Consider the following 20,189-nt stretch of genomic DNA (forward strand, 5'->3'; position numbering starts at 1 on the left):
TTGAGAGCAGGGGCTCTGCTCTGCTGCCACTTGCCAGCTGGCACAGGGGGGGCGTGGGATGCAAGCGCATCAGCACTAGGAGCGGGGACTACGACCTGCTAACGCTTCCCCCTTCTGCCTGGGGGGAGCCATGCCACCCCCTCCCTGGCTGGGAAAGCAGCAGCAGGGCAGAGCCCCTGCTCTCAGCACTGCCATGCCTGCATCCCATGAACCCCCACCCCTCACCCCAAGTAATGCACACTCCCCTACCCTGGCTGGACAGCTTGTCGCAGCCCCAATCCTCCCCTCCCCCAACCCCAGATTTACCAGCAAGAGGACTAAGCTGCCTGCTTAGTCTATAGCTGAATCTCTGAAGTGGCCAAATCTTTTCCAAAGTGGCAAAATCTTTTCTGAAGCTTTTCCAAATCAATTTGGATGTTTCAAACCTATTCAAAACTTTTAAGTGGTCTCTCAATTTGATTTGGATTCAGAGATTTGGTCCCCAAATCAAGCTGAATCTCCTCCAAATCGAATCACCTACTGAAGCTTTGCTTAGCCCTATCTGACAGCAAGGGTGGGGAGTAAGGTGGGGGAAAAAGAGGCTGCAGGGGAAAAGTTGGGGCAGAGCAGAGGGTAATAGGTCCACGTGACCTCCCCAGATTTATTTTCCATGCAGTAGCAATGGGAGGGGAACAAATTCAAGGCAAACCTCCAAGATTAAACTCTATACCTGGAAAATTATAAACAAATTTATAACTTCCATATATAGAATCTAATTATTGGGGGGTCATCTTATATTTAGGTGGTCTTCTGTTCAAGTACATATGGTACTACTTCTTATTCCATTTAAAATAGAAGAACCAATTAAACTAAAAATAAAAAGTGCAAACTGGGCTCTTTTGGTTCAGTGCATCAGGACTGTTAAACATGTTATAATTGCAGAATTCCTCTCACTGGTGGCTGTGCAATCCATAAGACTAAGCAAGTCTGATAAGGATTCATTAGGACAGCCGTGAAATCCTACAATGCAATTTGCTCTCCCTATGCCTTAGGACCTTTTTTACACATGCTCTGGGAGTAGGGAGGAGGTTACTCATTTGACGAGCTTTAGTTAAAGCACCCCCGCCGGCTTTCTGAAGCGTGGGGATGCTGATACACAAGACACGGAAGCTGGTGGAGCTAGTTAGCGCACTCCAGCAGACTCTATTAGTCAAGTCTGCTCCAATGCACTGTAATTATGGAGCATCAGAGCAGCCTCCCTGCACATCTACAGGCACCTGAAGTGTCCTTCCTCCATTCTCCTTCCTTTTCTCCCTACTTATTCATCCCCCAAGCTTCATTCCTTCCCCAAAAAAGTTCAAATAAAAAAGTATTTCCTTTTATTAAATCCATATTAACCCTCACTACTCTAATCCTTGTGTACATGTTTCTTTCACATTCCTTTCGACTGTTTAGAGACAAAAGATGTTCAAGGGCAGGGAACATGCACATCCCCCATGATGCCTCTCCATGTCTTGGGTAGCTTTGGCACAGGGACAGCACAAGCTGCTGTGCTGACAGTAACAGTGGACCTCCTCCTTCAAATGTGGAACTCTGCCCTGGTTGCCCCTCTCAGTAACGAAGTTGATGTTTGCAAAGATAGGCAAACTATAGTTCATAAACTGCACATGGTCCTCTAAGACCTTAAATGTGGGTCCCAAGTTAAGTAGTAGTTAGAGAATCAAAAAATGTAATTATCTGCTCATTAATTATTTTCTAGTTGTGATTCTCTTCAGTTCTTCCTTACTGTTTGTTCCAAAAAGTCACTTAATGACATTATTTGAGCTGAAGTCCTGTGAGCACATTGTTATTCTGAGGCAGTAAATCTCAAAAGCCATGTATGGACTACATCAGCTGTGTCAGGATTTCAGTTTGTAGGCAGAAGGTTTAAAAGTTTGGCCACTCCCAATATACAGACTAGCTCAGTGGAGTCCTTTGGATGCTATTTAATACAAATTATACTAATAAATCACCATCATGCTTACTAAAAACTCAGAAGAACTTTTTGGGTTTTAAGATAAAAGCCTTAGTAATAAAGCTTTAAACTCGCAACTAGAATATGGAGCAATTTTCATAAGTTTGCATTTCTGAAGTTATATCCCTAAGTGCAATAGAACTTCATTGTACAAAGCACATTTAGTACATGTTAAAATGTTTTAATTTTTAATGCTGCATTAAAGTAGTTAGACAGTATTTATATGAATTAGATAGTAATAAAAACTTTGGAAAGTTGTAAAATCATTTTACAGCTAAAGTGCATTTATTCAAAATGTTCTCCTATAGTGAAGTCAGTGACCAGATGATACAGATTAACTCTTTCAGAAGTTTAACAAAGCTGAAACAAATTATTTTTGTAATATGTCTTTTTTAACGGGATGTCTTCACAATTTTATTTTCAATCATCAGATTATCTATATCAGTGATCAATAAATTGACTCAGTTCAAATTACATGGAAACATAAAAGCACTGATCTGTACCCAAGGTTCTCAATTTCAAAATGGCAGAGAAAGTTAGCAGAACTAGTCAGTAAAATCAACTAGACTCTTAAAAAACAGAATAGAAAGCCACACATCTGATCAGAAACTGTAGGGAAAAAGGGACAAGTGACAAAAGACAAGCCACATGAGACTATGTAAAGGATATTAAAACAAAAAATAAGAGGAAAAAAAATTCAGCCACATAAAAATAACTAAATGAAAAAAGTGGGGTTGTTAGACAGAGAAGCAAGAATAGAGATTAAATATCTTCAAGTTATGACCCCAAAACTAAATACTTTGCCTCAGTTTTCAGTAAAGACAAAGACAAACTAAAAGAGCAAAAGCAAACTAGCTAAAATAAATGAGGGTATGGAAATAGCAGCCATCACAAGCAAAATTCAAGAAGTTTGGTGCTCTCAAAATCAGAGTGTTACTATTCATCCCAGAGTTCTGAAAAAACTAGTACATGCCATTGCCAGTCTTACCAAAAAGATTTAACACCTCAATCAAGTTAGATATGGACAACAGCAAAATGCAGTGTTTGTATTTAAGGAAAAAGTGATCTGAGCAACTGCAATGCCACTTCATAAAAAGTTTACTTTAATAGCATGCAAGAATTTAAAGATCATTTTGAAGGAAAGCATAATCAAAGACAGGAACATAGACACAAAATGGGACAAAAATGCAACCTGGGTTTACCAAAGGTAGGTCATGCCAGATTAATCTAATATTTTTCTTTGACCAGATAACTGATTTTCTAGACAAGGGGAAAGCAGATAATCTTCCCTATGTGGACATCACTAAAATATATGCTATGGTACCACATGGGGGCATAACTAGTAATTTCCCCATGTGGTACCATTAATTCAAGAACTGGAATTGGGTAGGGGGCTAGCTTAAAGTGAGATAACAGACTGTGCTAAAAGAGAAACTAATGTCCTAGAGAGTTACCTGACAGGAGTCCCTCAAGGATTAGTCTTGGAACCAACCTTTAATGATTTACTGAGAATACAAACTTGGGAGGCACTGTCAACTTTGATGAGTATTGGGATATCATACAGTAAGAACTGGATGACACTGGACTGGATTAATAAAAAATGGAATGAAATTCAGTAGGACCACGGTCAAGGCCATGCACCTCAGGATTAATATGAATTTCTTCTATAAATTCTGGGAGCTTATTACTGGAAAACAGAGAAAATAGACTTTGCCTTATTTGATCGCAGAATGACTACGAGTTACCGGTTGAATGCTACCATGACGGTAAATGCAGTCTTGGGATGTATGAAGCGAGGCGTTTCCAAGACAGAGAAGCTTGCAAGGTAATACGATTGTGTTCTCTATAAATACATCAGGGAAAAGAAAACTATTTGAGCTACATGTCCATCAGTTCTAGTGCCACCATTAGTATCAACTATTCACAAACATAAGTGTACCCTAGAAATTAGAAGGGATAATAGAAACAAAAATGACTTAATATAGATCAATCAGGACCCCTTCACACATTCAAATTAAAGCTGGATAGAAGCCAGCTATAGAGTTGTTACCCATTTTCAAGCATTAAAATTGTAGCTGGTTGGCTCTTTTTATAGCTGAATAGATATTTTCATGGCGTGATAATTACTCTGCACATGTGGCCAGGCTAAGTTTACTACACAGTTAAGTGCATAATATATGTAACACAGCAGCCCCTCAATTTATGAAAAGGTATCACACAAAATAGTTTGCCTACACTAGTAATGGCTCAGGCAGGCTTTTCCAGCCTTACGTTCCTATATACCCACTGTCCAGTATCACTCATTTGGCAGGGCTCATAGCTCAGCGAGCGTAGGGGAGATTTCAGGATGGGGGGGCAGGGGACTCTGCATGTGTGGCTTGTGGGGGGGGGACCACACAGCCTGCCCCCCTAGGTAATACAATTGTGTGGGGGAGACCACACAGCCTGCCCCCCTAGCTACCCTTTCTCCTTACTTTCTGCTCCCCAGCAGCCCTGGCCCAGTCCAGCCAGAAGCTGCCACAGCTTCTCCCTAGTCTTGCTGGGCTGAGGCTGAGCCAGGGTGGGGAACACAAACAGATGGAAGGGGCAGAGGGCAGACAAAAAGGAGGCGGCACAGGGGCAGGGGTCTGGCCCCTCACTCCTTTCCTGGCCACAGAAGTGGGAGAATGAATTTAAGATGACCCCCCCAATAATAAGATTCTATACAGGGAAAATTATAACACATTATAATGTTTCCACATATAGAACCCAATTATTTGGAGGTTGTCTTAAATTTGAAGCCATCTTGAAGTCTGGTAAATACAGTAGATAAGACAGATTTCTATCTGTGTTCATCTGGCTCAAATGATAGTGCAATCTCAGATACTCTCTCATCGCACATCTTCAGAACACAGGATACTGGAAGGAGCAACACACATGAAGGAAGCCCCATAAGCAGCTCTACAGCATAAGCTACTGCAAACTAGTTTGAGGGGTAAGTTGGGAGAGGTGTTCAATAAGCTTGTGAGTACAAAGTGCCCTTCCGATCTGGGAAAGAAGACACTTCATGTGAGCAAGTGGAGGATATAAAGTCTGGAATTGGTTTCATCAGTTGTTTTTGTATTAGAATTTATTCAAGGGATAGAAGTGACTGAAGAACCCCAGCTAAACTCTTTGTGTTGAAACACACCTACATAGTAGTGCCAACAGACGACAATTATATTAATTATAAAAAGCTGAATGCTCAATTTTTACTTATAATTTCACTATAATTTTAATTTAACATTTAATTCCAAGCAAATGGGCTATGAACACCTCTCATGAAGTATGATCTTCAATTAAAACTAAAACAGAAGTGTTTAAGTGGTGACTTCAGTATAAAGATCATCCATCTAACAGTTTTACTGCATCATGTATAATTTAAAAACAAAAACTAGCAAGATGGCTTAAAGTACAGCATTTTTAAAACAAAGGAATATTTTACTGAAAAGCTATGCAAATTGGCCTTTCTAATTTATGTTGGATTTTTATTAAAAACAATTGCATCCATTCACATGGAAGCTTATTTTAATATGGAAAAACTGAGATACATTCATAATGTGTTTCTTATTACATGAACCGGGAGCAGGTAAAGTTATGAACACATTCTTAAACTACTGTTAAAACATAATTCTTTCGTTGCATATAGCTCAGCCACTCCCGACACAAAGCAAAGTGTACTTTTATTAACAATTAAGCGACAGGCTACCTTTAGGACATGTTGCAAGTCTCATTTACTTCCAGCAGGTCTATTTTGAACCATTGCTGCTATATTGGGAGGAGGGGGGTTCCTTTGTTTGTTTGTTTGTTTTTTTTTTAACAGTGTTACGGTACCTTTCCTACTACTAAATGTGAGTGGATCCCTCTGAAGTGAGTTGGGTGGCTATTTGGTTTGTCACCAAGACAGATACTTTCACATAAATCTACCCAAGTGCTGTATTTGAGTCTGTTTATTTATTTAAAAATGTGCATGCAGCTATAAGGTGCCTTCCAAGAACCCTATACGTATATTAAGTGAGTGAATGCCAAGTCATATTTTCTTCCCCGAAAAATGAAAGAAAAAAAAAAAACAAAAGAAACAGTTGATCTATTTTTCCCCTTTACACCATTGACCATAAATTGAAGGCCACTTAAGGGTTTAAGCATAATCATTATCAGGATACACGTGAGACAGACAAAGAGTATGGAGAGAAAGAAATACTGAATTAAAGGAAAGGGACTTAGTGAGCATCGGCTTCTCTATGGCAACTGTTTTGTGTATCCAATTCTACCCCACAGCAAGTGGACACTAAACCACGGCACCTCTTCATTTGAGGATAAAATGCCCTGATTTAGCGAGACTGAAGTGAACACACAAAGTAGTTAACACAGATTGACTGATGCACAGTAATTTATTCCTCCTTTAACTCCGTATAATTTATCTGCCCATACGCCAAGAATCCTGGGCAATAATTATTAGGAAAACAAAAAGGTAAATTTACTGCCATATAAAAAGGCAAAATTGACAACTGCCTCACAACATTAACATTTACTTTTAAAAAGTCTATCATCCTTGCAAAAATGATTAAATAAGGTTAATTCATATTGGAAATCAAATTAAATCAGGTTACTTAGTTTAATTTCTCGTTTTTTTTAGGGAGAGTGTTCCAAAAATCAACATGAGCTAATTACGGGTCTACTTTTATTAAAATAGCCTACTGATTTTCAGATACCTAATTTGTTTCAGGTGGCTTAAGGCTGATTTTCAGAAACTCTAAGCCCCCAGGAGTCTAAAGGAAATAAATTGGATCTGTACTCAGACTTTTTTTTTTTTTGGTGGGGGGAGGGGAGGAGGCAGGGAATCTATGGTTCAGACCAATGACCAAAACAGAGACATCTAATAATCAGATCCAACTTACTTCTAAGTTATCAAAATAACTACACAAATGCAAAACAGTGAACAGAAAAAAACTTAGTCAGGAAACATGCACAAAGATAATGTACCTGGATCAATGAGAACTTCTTGTGCCCCTAAAAGGAGGAACAAAAATGATTTTCAACCTTCAGCGCAGCCAACAAAGAAAGCTATTGTAATATATTTATAGGTATCACCATGACAAGAACTATAGGAAAATTAAAATCCAGAATTGACACTGCTGTTTAAAATGACTGTTCATATAAAATTTGATGTTGTTATACCATAACTATGGCCAATCGATTAAAAACAGCCTTTACCCTATTACTATAGAGTTAACAGAAAATTACATTTTAAAAAGTTAAAAGTTTAGTTCCAAGACTACAGATAAAATGATTGTGCTGGATTTTCATTTTATATTCTAAAGTATAAGCCTGGAAAGTCTTAATTTTTATTTCTCCCATTCTTACTTTGCTTTTCTTCTTTTTAAGTTAAAGTTCCCACAACATGGTCCAGTTACCAATATTTGAATGTAAATAATCAACTCCTACTCTGCCAAACTAAGTCTTCCTTACTGAGCTATTAGTTTTACGTATAGATACTCTAAAAATACATTTTTAATGAACTATAAAAGGTATTTGCCATATAACTGCCACCAAGAGGAGCTTTAAACTTTGTTCCATATCTTGCAATTTCCCCTTAAAGGCTCATTCCATTTTTTAGCTTTTTGTTAATGACTCTACCATTGCAAAGCATGGCTCTTCAGGAGCTGCAGGAATGCCCTGGTGGTAGACTTAATAAAGACAAAGCTTCCTACCTCCAGGATACAGACCCTTTGTGAGGCTTACCATACACAATCTCTGATGCAAGGTTTTCCCAAATGGCTGACAAAGGGAGAATGATTTTGCAAAAAGGAAGGCTGTGCATCTCAAGTTGACAGTATGTTGTTTTTCTAAAGTTTGGACAAGGTAATCAAGTTATGAAGAGTAAGAGCTCAACAGCCCAGCATTTTTGTCCTTTACTTCTTGTACTTTCTTAAACTGATTTTCTCAGCCTCCAGACCAAACTAATAAAATCTAGAGATTTAGAGCCTAATCTGAAAAAGAACTTCAATTCCTAAGCATCAAGTGCTGCAATGCCCAAGTTTCAGGTGCCTTGGCCACCAGAAATGGAATCCAGGATCCTGCATACCATGTCTGAGCTCCCGGTATATTGCACAGAGAACAATAAGGCACTCCAGGATGGGAGCCAAAAGAGCCAATATACTGAGCAGCGTATAGGAGCCACTCTCCAATTCCTCTGGTTGAAGCTGTGCCACTACAAAGAAAAGAATGCACATTTCACCGGGCACAGAGACTGCATGATTGTAGTATATAGGTTAGTGTACAATTAAAGTAGGATGAGAACCAGCGATTTGAAGTTGCAGCAAAGTAGGTTTAGACCAGATATCCACAAAAACGTCTTCATTGTTTGAACAGTAAGGCAGTGGAATGGACTGCCTGGGGAAGTTGTGGACTCTGTCACTGGAGGTGTTCAAGAAGAGACTGGACAGCCACTGGTTGCAGATGATATAGGCATAGCTATGCCTATGGTCTACTATGAGCATTTCCAATGCTTCTGGGCTTTGCTGCTTGCCCCCTCCCCACATCCTTTCTGCTCCATGTCTGGATGTTTTTAAGCCTTCCTCAGAGGCACTGAGTGTTGGCTGCAGCTAAGGCTGGGGATTTTGATTAGGGTGTGCCCATGTACCTGCTGACAATTAAAGCCAGAGGTTCCTGGCTAGAGGGTCTTAGCCTTCCTCTCAGGGTCAGACCAATCACCATATTTAGCATCAGGAAGGAAGTTTGCCCCATGGCCAGACTCAAATGTACTGTGGGCGTTTTTGCCTTCCTCTGTAGTGCAGGATGCGACCTGCTACCTGGGATCTCCTGAGCGGATGTTAACAACCTTTTATAGAAGCAAGAGATTGGGCTTCCTATGAGTTACCTGTGGCAGGCTGTGGTGTTCCATCTTGTGTTGTGTCAGGGTTGACAGTAGTTTTACACAGTGATTAGATTATGGATCTGTATGGGATAGCTTGGATATGGATGATCCTGCCACAAACAAAGGGATGGACTAGATGACCTCTGGAGGTCCCTTCCAGCCCTACTTCCCTATGATTCTATCATGCTGGGCTATCTAACTCAAGTAACAGGGGGCCAAACACCCTGCCACCCTGTGCCTGAGCAGTGGCCTTCACAACCACCACCACCACCACTGTACCACGTGCAGGCCCTCCCCTTCACTGCTACACCATATGCCTGCACGCACACCCCCAGCTTTGGTGCCACATGGGCACACAGCCCCAGGCTCATCCTCAGCTCCCTGTGCTGTGCTATGCTGTGCTGCACTGCATTGCCCTACACTGTGGGGCAGCGACAGGCAACAAAAGTCAAGGAGGCAGGAAGAGGAGGAGCCTGGAGACTCCAGCTACTGTTGCAGCCGGAGTGATGCAGAAGCATCCAGGCAGGAACCTGGGAGACACAACTTAAGCCCTCACCAGCTGCATGCAGCCTGCAGGTTTCCCGTTGGACAGCCCTGGGTTAACACATTCAACTGTGAAAGGGAAGGCCCTAAATCTCACCTCTCCCAAGACATAATAGCACAGCTTCAACAGGAGGGGCAAAGTGTCCCCATCTAAAACAACCTTAGTCTGGCAAACATAACCTTTTCTAGGAAGGGGGGAGATGGGCTTGCATCCCCTCAGAGGAGAGCATTAAACCAAGGCCTCCAACTTTCTGGCTAAGCTCTGTAGCCAGAGAACTTTTCAAAAATGTTTCAGCTAGCCACATTTTGTTTTGAGGTTGTTTCAAAGCCCTTCAATTTGATTCGATTTCACTGTTTCAAGCTCGAAATGAGTCAAAACAGTGTTGAATCGAAACAGCCAGCAAAATTTCACACAGTCCTAGTAGCTAGCACCACATCTTCCTCCATGAACATTTTTAGAAGAAAGAAACAGCCACATCTGCATTATATAAGGAACTCAATTCTTTATGCACATTGCTGTTAAAAAAAAAAAAACTACTACAACTGGCCTTTCAGGGGACTTAATAAGCAGAAGACCTAGTTTCCCTTTCAACTAGACACCAAACTACTCAGCCCTGTCCAGAATTGAGAAGTTTCAGACATGTGCACAGGCACAATTCTGGGTGCCTCAAACTTTAAAGTCAGAAAGTATCTGTGAAATTTAGGACACCCCCCCCCCCCGGGTTAAAAAGCACTTAAACATCCCTGTTTTTTTGTTGTTTTTTTTTTTTTTTTTATGTGTTCCTTAGAAGCTTGGAATTTATATTCGATATCTGATCATCTAAGGCTAGCTTGCTAATAAATCTTCCGAAAAGCAATAAATAGAGCTGCAACTAAAAAGTAATTTGGGTATAAGGGAGTATAGGATGCACTGAAGAGGGAACAATGAGAAAACACTTTACTGGAGAAGAAAAGCCAAAGTGGGCAAAGGCAAAGGTTTTGGTTTTTATTTGCCTTGGAGAAAGAGGGAAAGTTTTTAGTAAGAAGCTGTTCAACTAAGACTGGAATCCAATAATTGGGACCCCAAAATGCTAGCAATAACAACTTGAGCTATAAAGTGACTCTTCTAAATTAAGGCACAGGTACCCGAGAGGGACAGAATGATAGAGTAATTCAATCAACCATAACTGAATTAAAGTTCTGCTTACTACTATACGCAATGTTTCACTCACGTAGCAGAGGAGGGCTTATTCAAAAACGTTTTCAAGGAATTAAAATTGTTCTTTTTTAAAATGGACAGACTTGCAATTTTGTACCAATGTGTGGAAGAATGCTAAGTTAGAACAACATACAAAAAGGCAGTAATGGTAACTGAAAACATTTTGCAGTGCATCTTGACAGCTAGAGCTTGCTTCTGATCATTTTCTTTGGCAAAAATAATAAACTTAGCTGCAGCATCTATTATTAAGTCCTTGCTGAGATCTGGAGAAACGCTCATTAATACGATTATGGTAAATGAGATTACACCATATTGACCAACTGAGTAAAACTCATCTCAACAGGGAATGGAACCACCTAAATAAAGATGAGTCACATAAATCACCAGAACCAAGATGAGCTTAAAAACTGATGAGGTATCATTACCTATAATTTGCAGTTCAGCCTTTCAAAATGGAAAACAGTTTTTTCAGATTGTGATGTATACAGGAAGAAAGAAAAACTATGAAAGATGGAAGTAGTTCTGATCACAATACGTTTTTAACGAATTTTTATGATGAGGACCTACATTTTTCAGGTTTTAATTTTTTGTTTTTGAGCTTGCTATAGCAACCAGCCACTCTCCCCCAGGCAGGCAACTCATCTCACTGAAGTTCTCATCAGGGTTCATAAAGAGCACACTGGGCACACCTAGATGTTCATTAAAGTGCTTTAGGTAATGACATAATTAGCTAAAGAGCACAGGTTTTTTGTGATGCTTTAATAGGCATTAAAATAGGCTAATGCACACAGGCGCATCTGTAGATGTGCCCACTGAAAACCAACATGAGTAAATTGCTATTTTCTTGATTTGTGTTTGATTTTACAATCAATATTTCAAACGAAGTCCTGCAAGATGGGAATGTTCACACCTAAATATTACAATATTAAGGAGTCATGTATACACTGAAGGTTTTTACATAAATCACCATTTTCCATGCAAACTCTTTAACATACCAAGCAAATGTCTTGGGCACTAAAACTTGCTTAATTCATCCTTTCAGTATATACATAAATGGCATAGGAGGGCTATATTTTCTAAAAAATATCTCTGCCCCAAGCATGTTTTTTGCTAAACATTAACTTGATTCTTTGTCTTAAAAAACACAACCAAGAAATGTGAATTTAATACTTTACAGTTCTACTTGTGTGCAAGCACCTTTGTCAGCATAAAGACAGGACTATACATGGTTTTTCCGCCACATGTAAACATACTAAAGAATAAAAGTAGTCATTGAACTTAATACCGTTTTCCCTCTCAATGTGAAACCCTCTTGAGGCAAAAGGAGGGTAGAGGGGAAACACTGACTTTAGATTATAAATTTCTACTATTAAAAACTGAAAATAAAAGCCAAATTGCACTTACCTGGTCTGTGTCTGTTGCCTGCCTCAGAAGGAAGTGAACTACCTTGTGCCCTGCGAGCCCCAGCTTTACCTCCTGTGCCACCAGGGTAGTGATAGATAACTGATGCTGAGCATAATCCTTCAAGAGCAGCTAGAGATTAAAGATAAAGAACAATTTAGTAGAATCCACTCACATATACGACTTCAAGAGTTATATTTTATAAACCTGCCAACATGGCCTGAAAAAGCTCCTAACCCTGTGCAAGTGCAAATTTAGTCTCCACTCCTAGTTAAAGCACAGCATTTGAGCAACACAGCTCCTTTCACAGGGAAGGCGGAAAGACAAAGGGAAATAGGTTAACTGGCTTTCTCTTACAAGAAGGGAGCCACAGAGGAGGTGTAGTTCTCCAAGAGGAGAGTAAGTGGAAAGAAAGAGCCAATGGGTCTTTGTACACACTACAAAATTGTCTTTTAAAAAGTGACTTAAATGCACCTTTTGCACCACTTTAACGGTGCTACTGTTTACACTGTCGGCGGCATGTTGCACATTAAATGACTTTGGGATGTAGCAAAATAAAACACTTTCAAGGTGTTAGGTGCTACCTAACAAAGTACAACAGCTGCGGAGGGAAGCACCAGGCCTGCTGCTGCTCAGAGGCTGTGCAGGCAGCCCGTACAGGCAGGCTCCACTGACTAAAAAAAAAAAACAAACAACAAACCTGAGAGCCTGATCTTTTTTTTTCTCCTCCTCTCCCTGGATCCTGCCTGGCCCCTGAGCTGCACAGGGGCCTGGTGCTTCCCTCCATGGCTGCGATGCCAGCATGGACCATCTGGGCCGGGTGCTTGGGATTGGTGCCCGGGAGTGGGGGCGGCACTGCTGCTGCCGCAAAGGGAAGCACCAGCCCGCCACAGCTCAGGGACTGGATGGCCTTCTGGCAGCTCGCTCCCTCCCCTCCCACCACCAGAGGCAGGTAAAGAATCGGGCCCAACCCTTGTGTACACCCCACAGGGGTTTACTTCAGTTTAATTCTCCCTAAATTGAAGTGGTGGATTTTTAAAAACACTGCTTCAATTTAGGGAGAATTCAACAGAAGTAAACCCCCGTGGCATGTACAAGCAGTCAATGAAGCCCCTGGTGATTTTTACAGGGTTGGAGGAGAGAAAGGAGCTGGTAATCTAGTGGCACTTGCACACCTTGGAGAGTAGCAACAGCAGCACCAGACAAGACAGGCCTACAAAGAGCTGAAGCATAGGGACCAGAATTGGTTTGCTAGAAGAGAAACGGAATAAAGACATCAACGCAAGCTTAATGTATATAGAGCTTTGGTACCCATACGAATACAGGTATTTTGACCAAGTTGTCAATCTGAGTCCTCCAGAAATAGGTGTAGGAAGTCTTTCCTGTATAAGATGTTGTTAAGAACACACTTTAAAAAACAGTAAATATAAAGAGTCATGCACAATTCTATTTTCAGAATAAAAAATTTAAAAAGTTATGTACCATAAGTATAAATTCTATATTGCAAGTGCGCTAACCTGGCTTTTTAGAAGCTTATTCCTGGTCTGTCACTTTTGACATTATTTTTGTCATTATAAGATTTATTTTTTATTTAGTTCTTTAGAGTCTAAGTGTATTGCTGCCGCTTCACAGTGCAGCTGGACAGTTATCAAAACTTGCTTTGTATTCAAATGTTACAATTTTTTTGTTTTATCAAAATCCTACCTCCAAGCCACAAAAAGTCATTTACAGACCGCAGAAGTTCCACCGCCATATGATAATGTACCAAGGAATCCTGTAACATCCCAGCTTGGAGACATAGATCACCAACGTGTTTCCGCATCCGACCTTGACAACGTTTCTTATAATGTCTGCAATGAAAGAACGTACAATCTATTACTTCCACAGTATCTCTGTCCGACAAGGTAAGAAAGAATTTTCTCAAAAGATAGAAACTAGTTTCTATCCTTCCCTTCCAGGTATATTAGCATGGCTATTTATTCTCTATCACTGAGCAACTCTACTGTATTGGGAACAAGACTAAATGCTCTCAGGAGACACTGAACAGATCTAAATACCTCACACCTGCTGGATACACAGCACTACTGTATACAAAAATGAAGTCTTCGTTTCAGAGAGTTTAAATTTATTCATAAAATAGGAATACAAAGGAAACTGCAGAGAAACACAGATGATTCACTAAGATTGCCCTGTGTAAGGGGAGGATTCACAATACACGAACTGGCTTACATGACAAGCGTCTTCCCACTTCTTAACACTCTCCACCTACACACCCAACACGGCCACCATCACTTCAGCCAAGGGCTATAAGCAATTTTCTTCAAAGTTCACATATATGCCTTATTAAGTTCAGTTAGAGAAGCAACTATCAAACCACGCAAGGCATTCAGCGGGTCCCTTGGCCTGGCGCAGCCCAAGCTGGGGGGGGGGGGGGAAGCAGCCTGTGCTCTGACACTTGCGTCTGGTCACGTTGCCCCTGGGCACAGTGGGCCGGGGGTGGTGCAGCACCCAGACTCCAATCCCAGACAGCCACTGCTGCTGCCACCGCCACCTGCCCAGGAACCCTGGCCTGTCCACCCTGCACCCACCACAAGGGGCACCAGACAGAGCAAGCAGGGTTCTATGGAAACCAGCCAGGACCCCTGCAGACTCAGCCAGGTGGGCAGGATGGGGCCATAGGTGGGTGGGGAGCAGCAGCTCAGAGCAGGACAGGTGGGCAAGGGCCAGGATTGCAGGACAGTGACAGTGCAGTGCCGGAGCCCAGGGCAGAGCTGCAATCACTCTCTACAGTGGGCATGTGCAGCAGAGTTTGCCTGGGCAGGACAGTGCAGGTACTGTCCAGGCCACATCCACCCCCAACCAGCTCACAGCTGTCCCCGCAGCACTCCTCATGGGGTTGAGCCCCATGTGCTCTTACCCAGGCCAGCCTGCACTGCCCTCCTCCCTCCTTCCTGCACCAACCCCAGCCCACACAGCTTCCCAGTGGGCTGCTGCTGCTCCAGCTGCCTGGGTACTACTCTGCTTCCCCCACCGCCAGCAGCTCCTCCTCCCACTGCCCCTGATACTTCACTCCAGGCAACAGGTAGCGTTGGGTACCACATGCCTAGCCAGGTAGGGGAGAAGCTGTAGCTAGGCAGCTCCTGCCCCAGCATGTGGGGCTCTAGCTCCAGCTCCCAGCCACCTAGCACAATAAGCAGCCACCTGTGGGCAGCCATGTGGGTGAAGGGCAGTCCAACCAGGAAGCTGTGTATACTGGGCAGGACCATGCCATCAACAGGCACAGGGTGGCAGGGCAGAAGCAGGAGCAGGTGAGGCTCAGCTCCATGTGGAGCGCCACAGAGGCAGCTCCAGGCTGGATCCTATCAACTGATGGGTCAGATCCAGCCGATGGGCCGTATTTTGTCCACCGCTGTTACAGGCTGGTATATACAACACACTTGCACATCAACATGACACTCACTGACTAGTGGTGTCCCTCAAGGCTCCATTCTCAGATCTGCACTCTTCAGTGTCTTCATAAACTATCTGGATGCTGGTGTCAGAAGCAGACTGGCTAAGTTTGCTGATAACACCAAACTTTGGGGAAAAGAGTATCCACACTTGAGAATAGGCTGGTGATCCATGCCAACCTCAACATGCTTGCAAGGTGGGCAGATGAAAACCTGATGGCAGTCACTATGGAGAAATGCAAGGTGTTTCACCTTGTGGGGAAAAAAAAACCCCACATCACACTTATAGGCTCAGCAATGCTACACTTGCTAGCACCATGGCCAAAAGAGACTTGGGGGTCATGACCAACCACAAGATGAACATGAGCCACCAATGTGCTACCACAGCTGGCAAAGCAAACAAAACTCTGGCTTGCATCCACCGATGCATTTCAAGCAAGACCCAGGATGTCATCCTCCCACAGTACTCGGCCTTGGTAAGGCCACAGCTGGAGTACTGCATCCAATTCTGGGCTCCACAATTTAGGAAGGATGTGGAGGAACTTGAGAGAGTCCAGAGAAGAGCCATGTGCATGATCAGAGGGCAAGAGAACAGGCCTTATGAAAAGAGGCTGCGAGCTATAGGACTCTTCAGCCTGGAGATGTGCAGCCCCAGGGGCGACTTGGTGGCAGCCTATAAGTACATACGGGGTATGCATTGGGAGCTGGGGGAACACCTGTTCAGCAGAGCGCCCCAAGAGATGACAAGGTCCAATGGTCACAAACTCCTGCAGGACTGTTTTAGGCTGGACATAAGGAAAAAAATTCTTTACTGTCTGAGCCCCCAAGGCCTGGAACAGACTCCCTCCAGAGGTGGTACAAGTACCTACTCTGGACTCTTAAGAAACATTTGGACACTTATCTTGCTGGGATCCTTTGACCCTAGCTGACTTCCTGCCCCTGGGGCAGGGAGCTGGACCCGATGATCTTATGAGGTCCCTTCCAGTCCTAATGTCTATGAAATCAAGCACTGAGGACAGCCCCTCAACCTAACCAATGGAAAATTTGCCATTTCTGGTATTTGGTAAAAAGGGAGTCAGGAGAGAGCATCTGAAGACAGGACTAGTCTTATGAACTGGTACAGAAGAAATAATGCACATGTAAAAAGAAAATATAAAAAAAAAAAAAGGATAAGCCTATGCAAGGTGGCATGCAAGTTACCAAAGCTGCTGTCACAACGGAAGATAAATGTAACAGAAGTTATAAGGCGAGACATAAAAAGTATGGCCTCTGTTGCCACTATCATACTTTAAAGCCCTCTTCCAACATTACATCCAATCACAACTGAAGTGATAAGAGTGGCACACATCAAGATTCAATCAAGGAATCATTCTCCTTTGTCTGTTAATTATGTCAAGGAAACTTGTTTCATCACACCTGGACCTCAAAATCATAACTCAGTAGAAAAAACGTTAGGAGTAGTTTTCGAAGTCCCAATACTCTGCAATGAAAATACTGGAAAGTTGTTTCACTGTCATCATTTCAGGTGCGTCAACTGTTTACACAAATACCATATTTTCTCACATACAGCATGCACCACCTTCCCCAAAAATCAATCCCTCAGAATTGGGGTGCATGTAGTAAGGGCGGGGGGGAGAACAGGACACCAATAAACAGCTTCCCAAGACCGAATCACCTTATTTCACAGCTCTTTAGCTCTTTTCAGATCATAGGTCTACCCAGGGAGATCAGTGTTCAGCAGCAGTTATAGTTTTAACTAAAGCAGGAAAGGAAGGAAGGGTAAGTCAGCTGACCATTACGCTGTCCCTGCTCTCTGTAGCCATAACTGGGGCTGCAGAGGAGGGAGACTTTTTTTCTTCAGAGTTCCTTTAAAAAACCAAGATGTTTGGGATGGTATTATATTGCAAAAAAAACAGTAGAAAAATTAAATCCCAAACTGACATAACTTTGTAAAAAAGGTACTTAGTAGGCACTTCCACCTATTTCTACCTCAAAACTTCCCATAACATTCTGCAGAATTATGAACAAATGGTATAATTAAATTACGGAAATTACTTTTTTAATTTATTTTAAGTCCTGCTAATACTTTTTTCATATAATCTAATATGACCTAAGAGGCCAATTTTCTTTTCTTCCCCTCCTCCTTTTCTTTTATTGTGTAAGAGCCAGGATGTCAAGTTTTAAGAAAACCAAAGTGCAGATAATTTTTTTTTTTCTTAGAGACGTATGCTCAAGCTACATTCATATTTTCAGTGATACAGATCTTCAATTTACACCAAGACATTAACAATATTAGGTCATCAGAAATAGTTAACTGTTACTGATACTCCAAGTAGAAGTAAAAAATATATTTATTTGCATTGTATTTTCTGAAGATTTAACATATTACAAAAAGCTCTCCTGAATATAGTCAGGGAAAAAGGAGACCAGTTTTACTCTAGTTACCACGACCAACAGACACACTTGTACCTGCTTTCATTTTTTCCCTTGAACCACAGTGGTAAGGTTGACATCATTAGATACTCTAACCTTCTCTTTCTTTGTTTTGAAGGTCATACTTTTAAAATAATAAAATTTAAATTTTATTTCATTTAGAATAAAAACCGTGTGATAAAAACATTTTATTTTAAGCTTATTAGAGCCCTACGAGAGAAGTCTGATGTCCTGGCAACAAAAATCTTCCAGATTGACGCATTCTAGTAAGGCCATTCTAATACCCAATTACTGACTCCAATACAACCCCAAAATGTGTTCAGTTCAGAGAACTACGCACATCAGCTCGGTTAATGTTGTTTTGTTATTATGTCGCTGATCTATTAGAGAACATACTCGTTTAACATCGCACAATGTTCAGTTATAACGTTGTTCAGCTGCCGCCTTCTAGTAGGTAACTACTGTGACCTAATTGGATTTGCTTAACATCGTTTCACTTAAAGTTGCATTCTTCAAGAATGTAACTATGACATTAAGCAAGGAGTAGCTGTAATTTCAATGTTTAAAATCTGAACTGGAATTGCAGCTGGTGAGGGATGTGAAGGGTAACAAGAAGGGTTTCTCCAAGTATGTCAGCAGCAAGAGGAGGCTCAGGGAAAGTGTGGGGCCCTTACTGAATGGGGGAGGCAGCCTTGTGACAGAGGATGCAGAAAACGCTGAAGTGCCCAATGCCTTTTTCACCTTGATCTTCACAGGCAAGGTCAGCTCCCAGACTGCTGCACCAGGCAACACAGTTTGGGGAGGTGAGCAGTCAACAGTGGTGAAGGAACAGGTGAGGGAAAAGCTGGACATATGCAAGTCATGGGGCCGGAGGGGATGAACCCAAGGGTGCTGAGAGAGTTGGGCTGATGCGACTGCAGAGCCACTGGCCATCATCTTTGAAAACTCATAGCAATCAAGAATGGTCCTGGATCATTGGAAAAGGGCAAATATAATGCCCATATTTCAGAAAGGGGAAAAAAGGAGAATCCAGGGAACTACAGACCAGTCAGCCTCACCTCAGTCCCTGGAAAAATCATGGAGCAGATCCTTGAGGAATCCATTTCTAAGCACTTGGAGAAGAAAAATGTTATTAGGAGCAGTCAGCATGGATGCACCAGGGGCAGGTCATGCCTGACCAACCTGATTGCCTTCTGTGACGAGGTGACAGGCTCTTTGGACATGGAGAGACCAATGGATGTGGTGCACTTTGATTTTAGCAAGGCTTTTGATATGGTCTCCCACAACATTTCTTCAGGCAAGCTGAGGAAGTACAGGCTGGATGAATGGACTGCAAGGTGGACAGAAAACTGGCTGCAGCATCAGGCTCAGAGGGCAGTAATCAATGGCTCCACGTCTAGAACCTAAACTTCCCGTGCTGCCACTTGAGCCCATTGCTCTTTGTTCTGTCATCTGCCCTCTCAGCAAACAGCCCAGCTCCATCCTCTTTGGCACCACCCTGCAGGGAGTTGAAGGCTGCTATTAAATCCTGTCTCAGTCTTCTCTTCCCTTATTTCTGTCTCGAACAGAAACCAAATCAGCAAGGATGGTATTCAGCAAAGATTACTTGGTGTTACAATAGGTCCCATTGCTCCAGCTAATCATCAAAACCCTGAATCTCTGAAAGTTCCCCACACATCTTATTTAGAGGCAAATGACAAGAAAAGTAAATGGCTTACAAAGTGATTTCCAATGTAGTTCAATTACATCAGTGTTGTGACTCTTGTGTTTAAAAAAAACCCAACAAAACACCTCTTAAGAGCAGTAAGAATGAATATTATCCTGAGAACACCCTTGGGTTTGCTGATGGAAAGGAGACTGCTTATTCCTACTATACAAGTCACCACTGCCATGACCAGCGGCCCCTAGGCCTTCATCAAATTTGCTTCCCTAATCCAAGCATCCTTATTTCTGGCTTGAAGTCAAACATTTAAAGGGTATACACAGAAAACAATACCCCTGTGCAGCTTCTGGACACAGAACCAGAAGCATACAAACCTAGCCCCTGTCCCCCTCCCTCCCGCACACCTGAGTTGGTGTATGCATTAAAAGTGTGCACATGACTATTTAGCTCTGTTCTTCCCTCTCTTCCCATCACAAGCTAAGGTTGCCCAGAATGCCTGCCATGGTCACTTTGTGCAAAATGGCCAAACATATTAAGCCATTAAAATTTTAAAAGGTAGAAGTAAATTTCACCTCAGAGAAACCAGCAGGGAAAAAAAAAAAAAAAAAAAAAAA

At 42.1% G+C, this 20,189-nt stretch overlaps 1 protein-coding gene across 3 annotated transcripts in view; it reads right to left on the reverse strand.

Moving 5' to 3' along the window:
• TRAPPC9 (trafficking protein particle complex 9) overlaps window positions 1-20,189 on the reverse strand; it is a 1,079,595-nt gene that overhangs the window by 1,045,957 nt on the left and 13,449 nt on the right. For 2 of the 3 annotated variants that reach the window (XM_019528203.1, XM_019528204.1), the window contains exons 3-5: window positions 13,735-13,880; window positions 12,034-12,162; window positions 6,995-7,021 (exon numbers count right to left, since the gene is read on the reverse strand). In XM_019528203.1, the coding sequence (XP_019383748.1) occupies window positions 6,995-7,021; window positions 12,034-12,162; window positions 13,735-13,880 (302 nt within the window). The remainder of the gene's footprint in view (window positions 1-6,994; window positions 7,022-12,033; window positions 12,163-13,734; window positions 13,881-20,189) is intronic. The other variant, XM_019528205.1, reaches the window with a different exon arrangement.

The sequence above is a fragment of the Gavialis gangeticus genome, unplaced genomic scaffold (genome assembly GCF_001723915.1).
Source record: "Gavialis gangeticus isolate Ggan-Ray unplaced genomic scaffold, GavGan_comp1, whole genome shotgun sequence".
Classification (NCBI taxonomy): domain Eukaryota; kingdom Metazoa; phylum Chordata; order Crocodylia; family Gavialidae; genus Gavialis; species Gavialis gangeticus.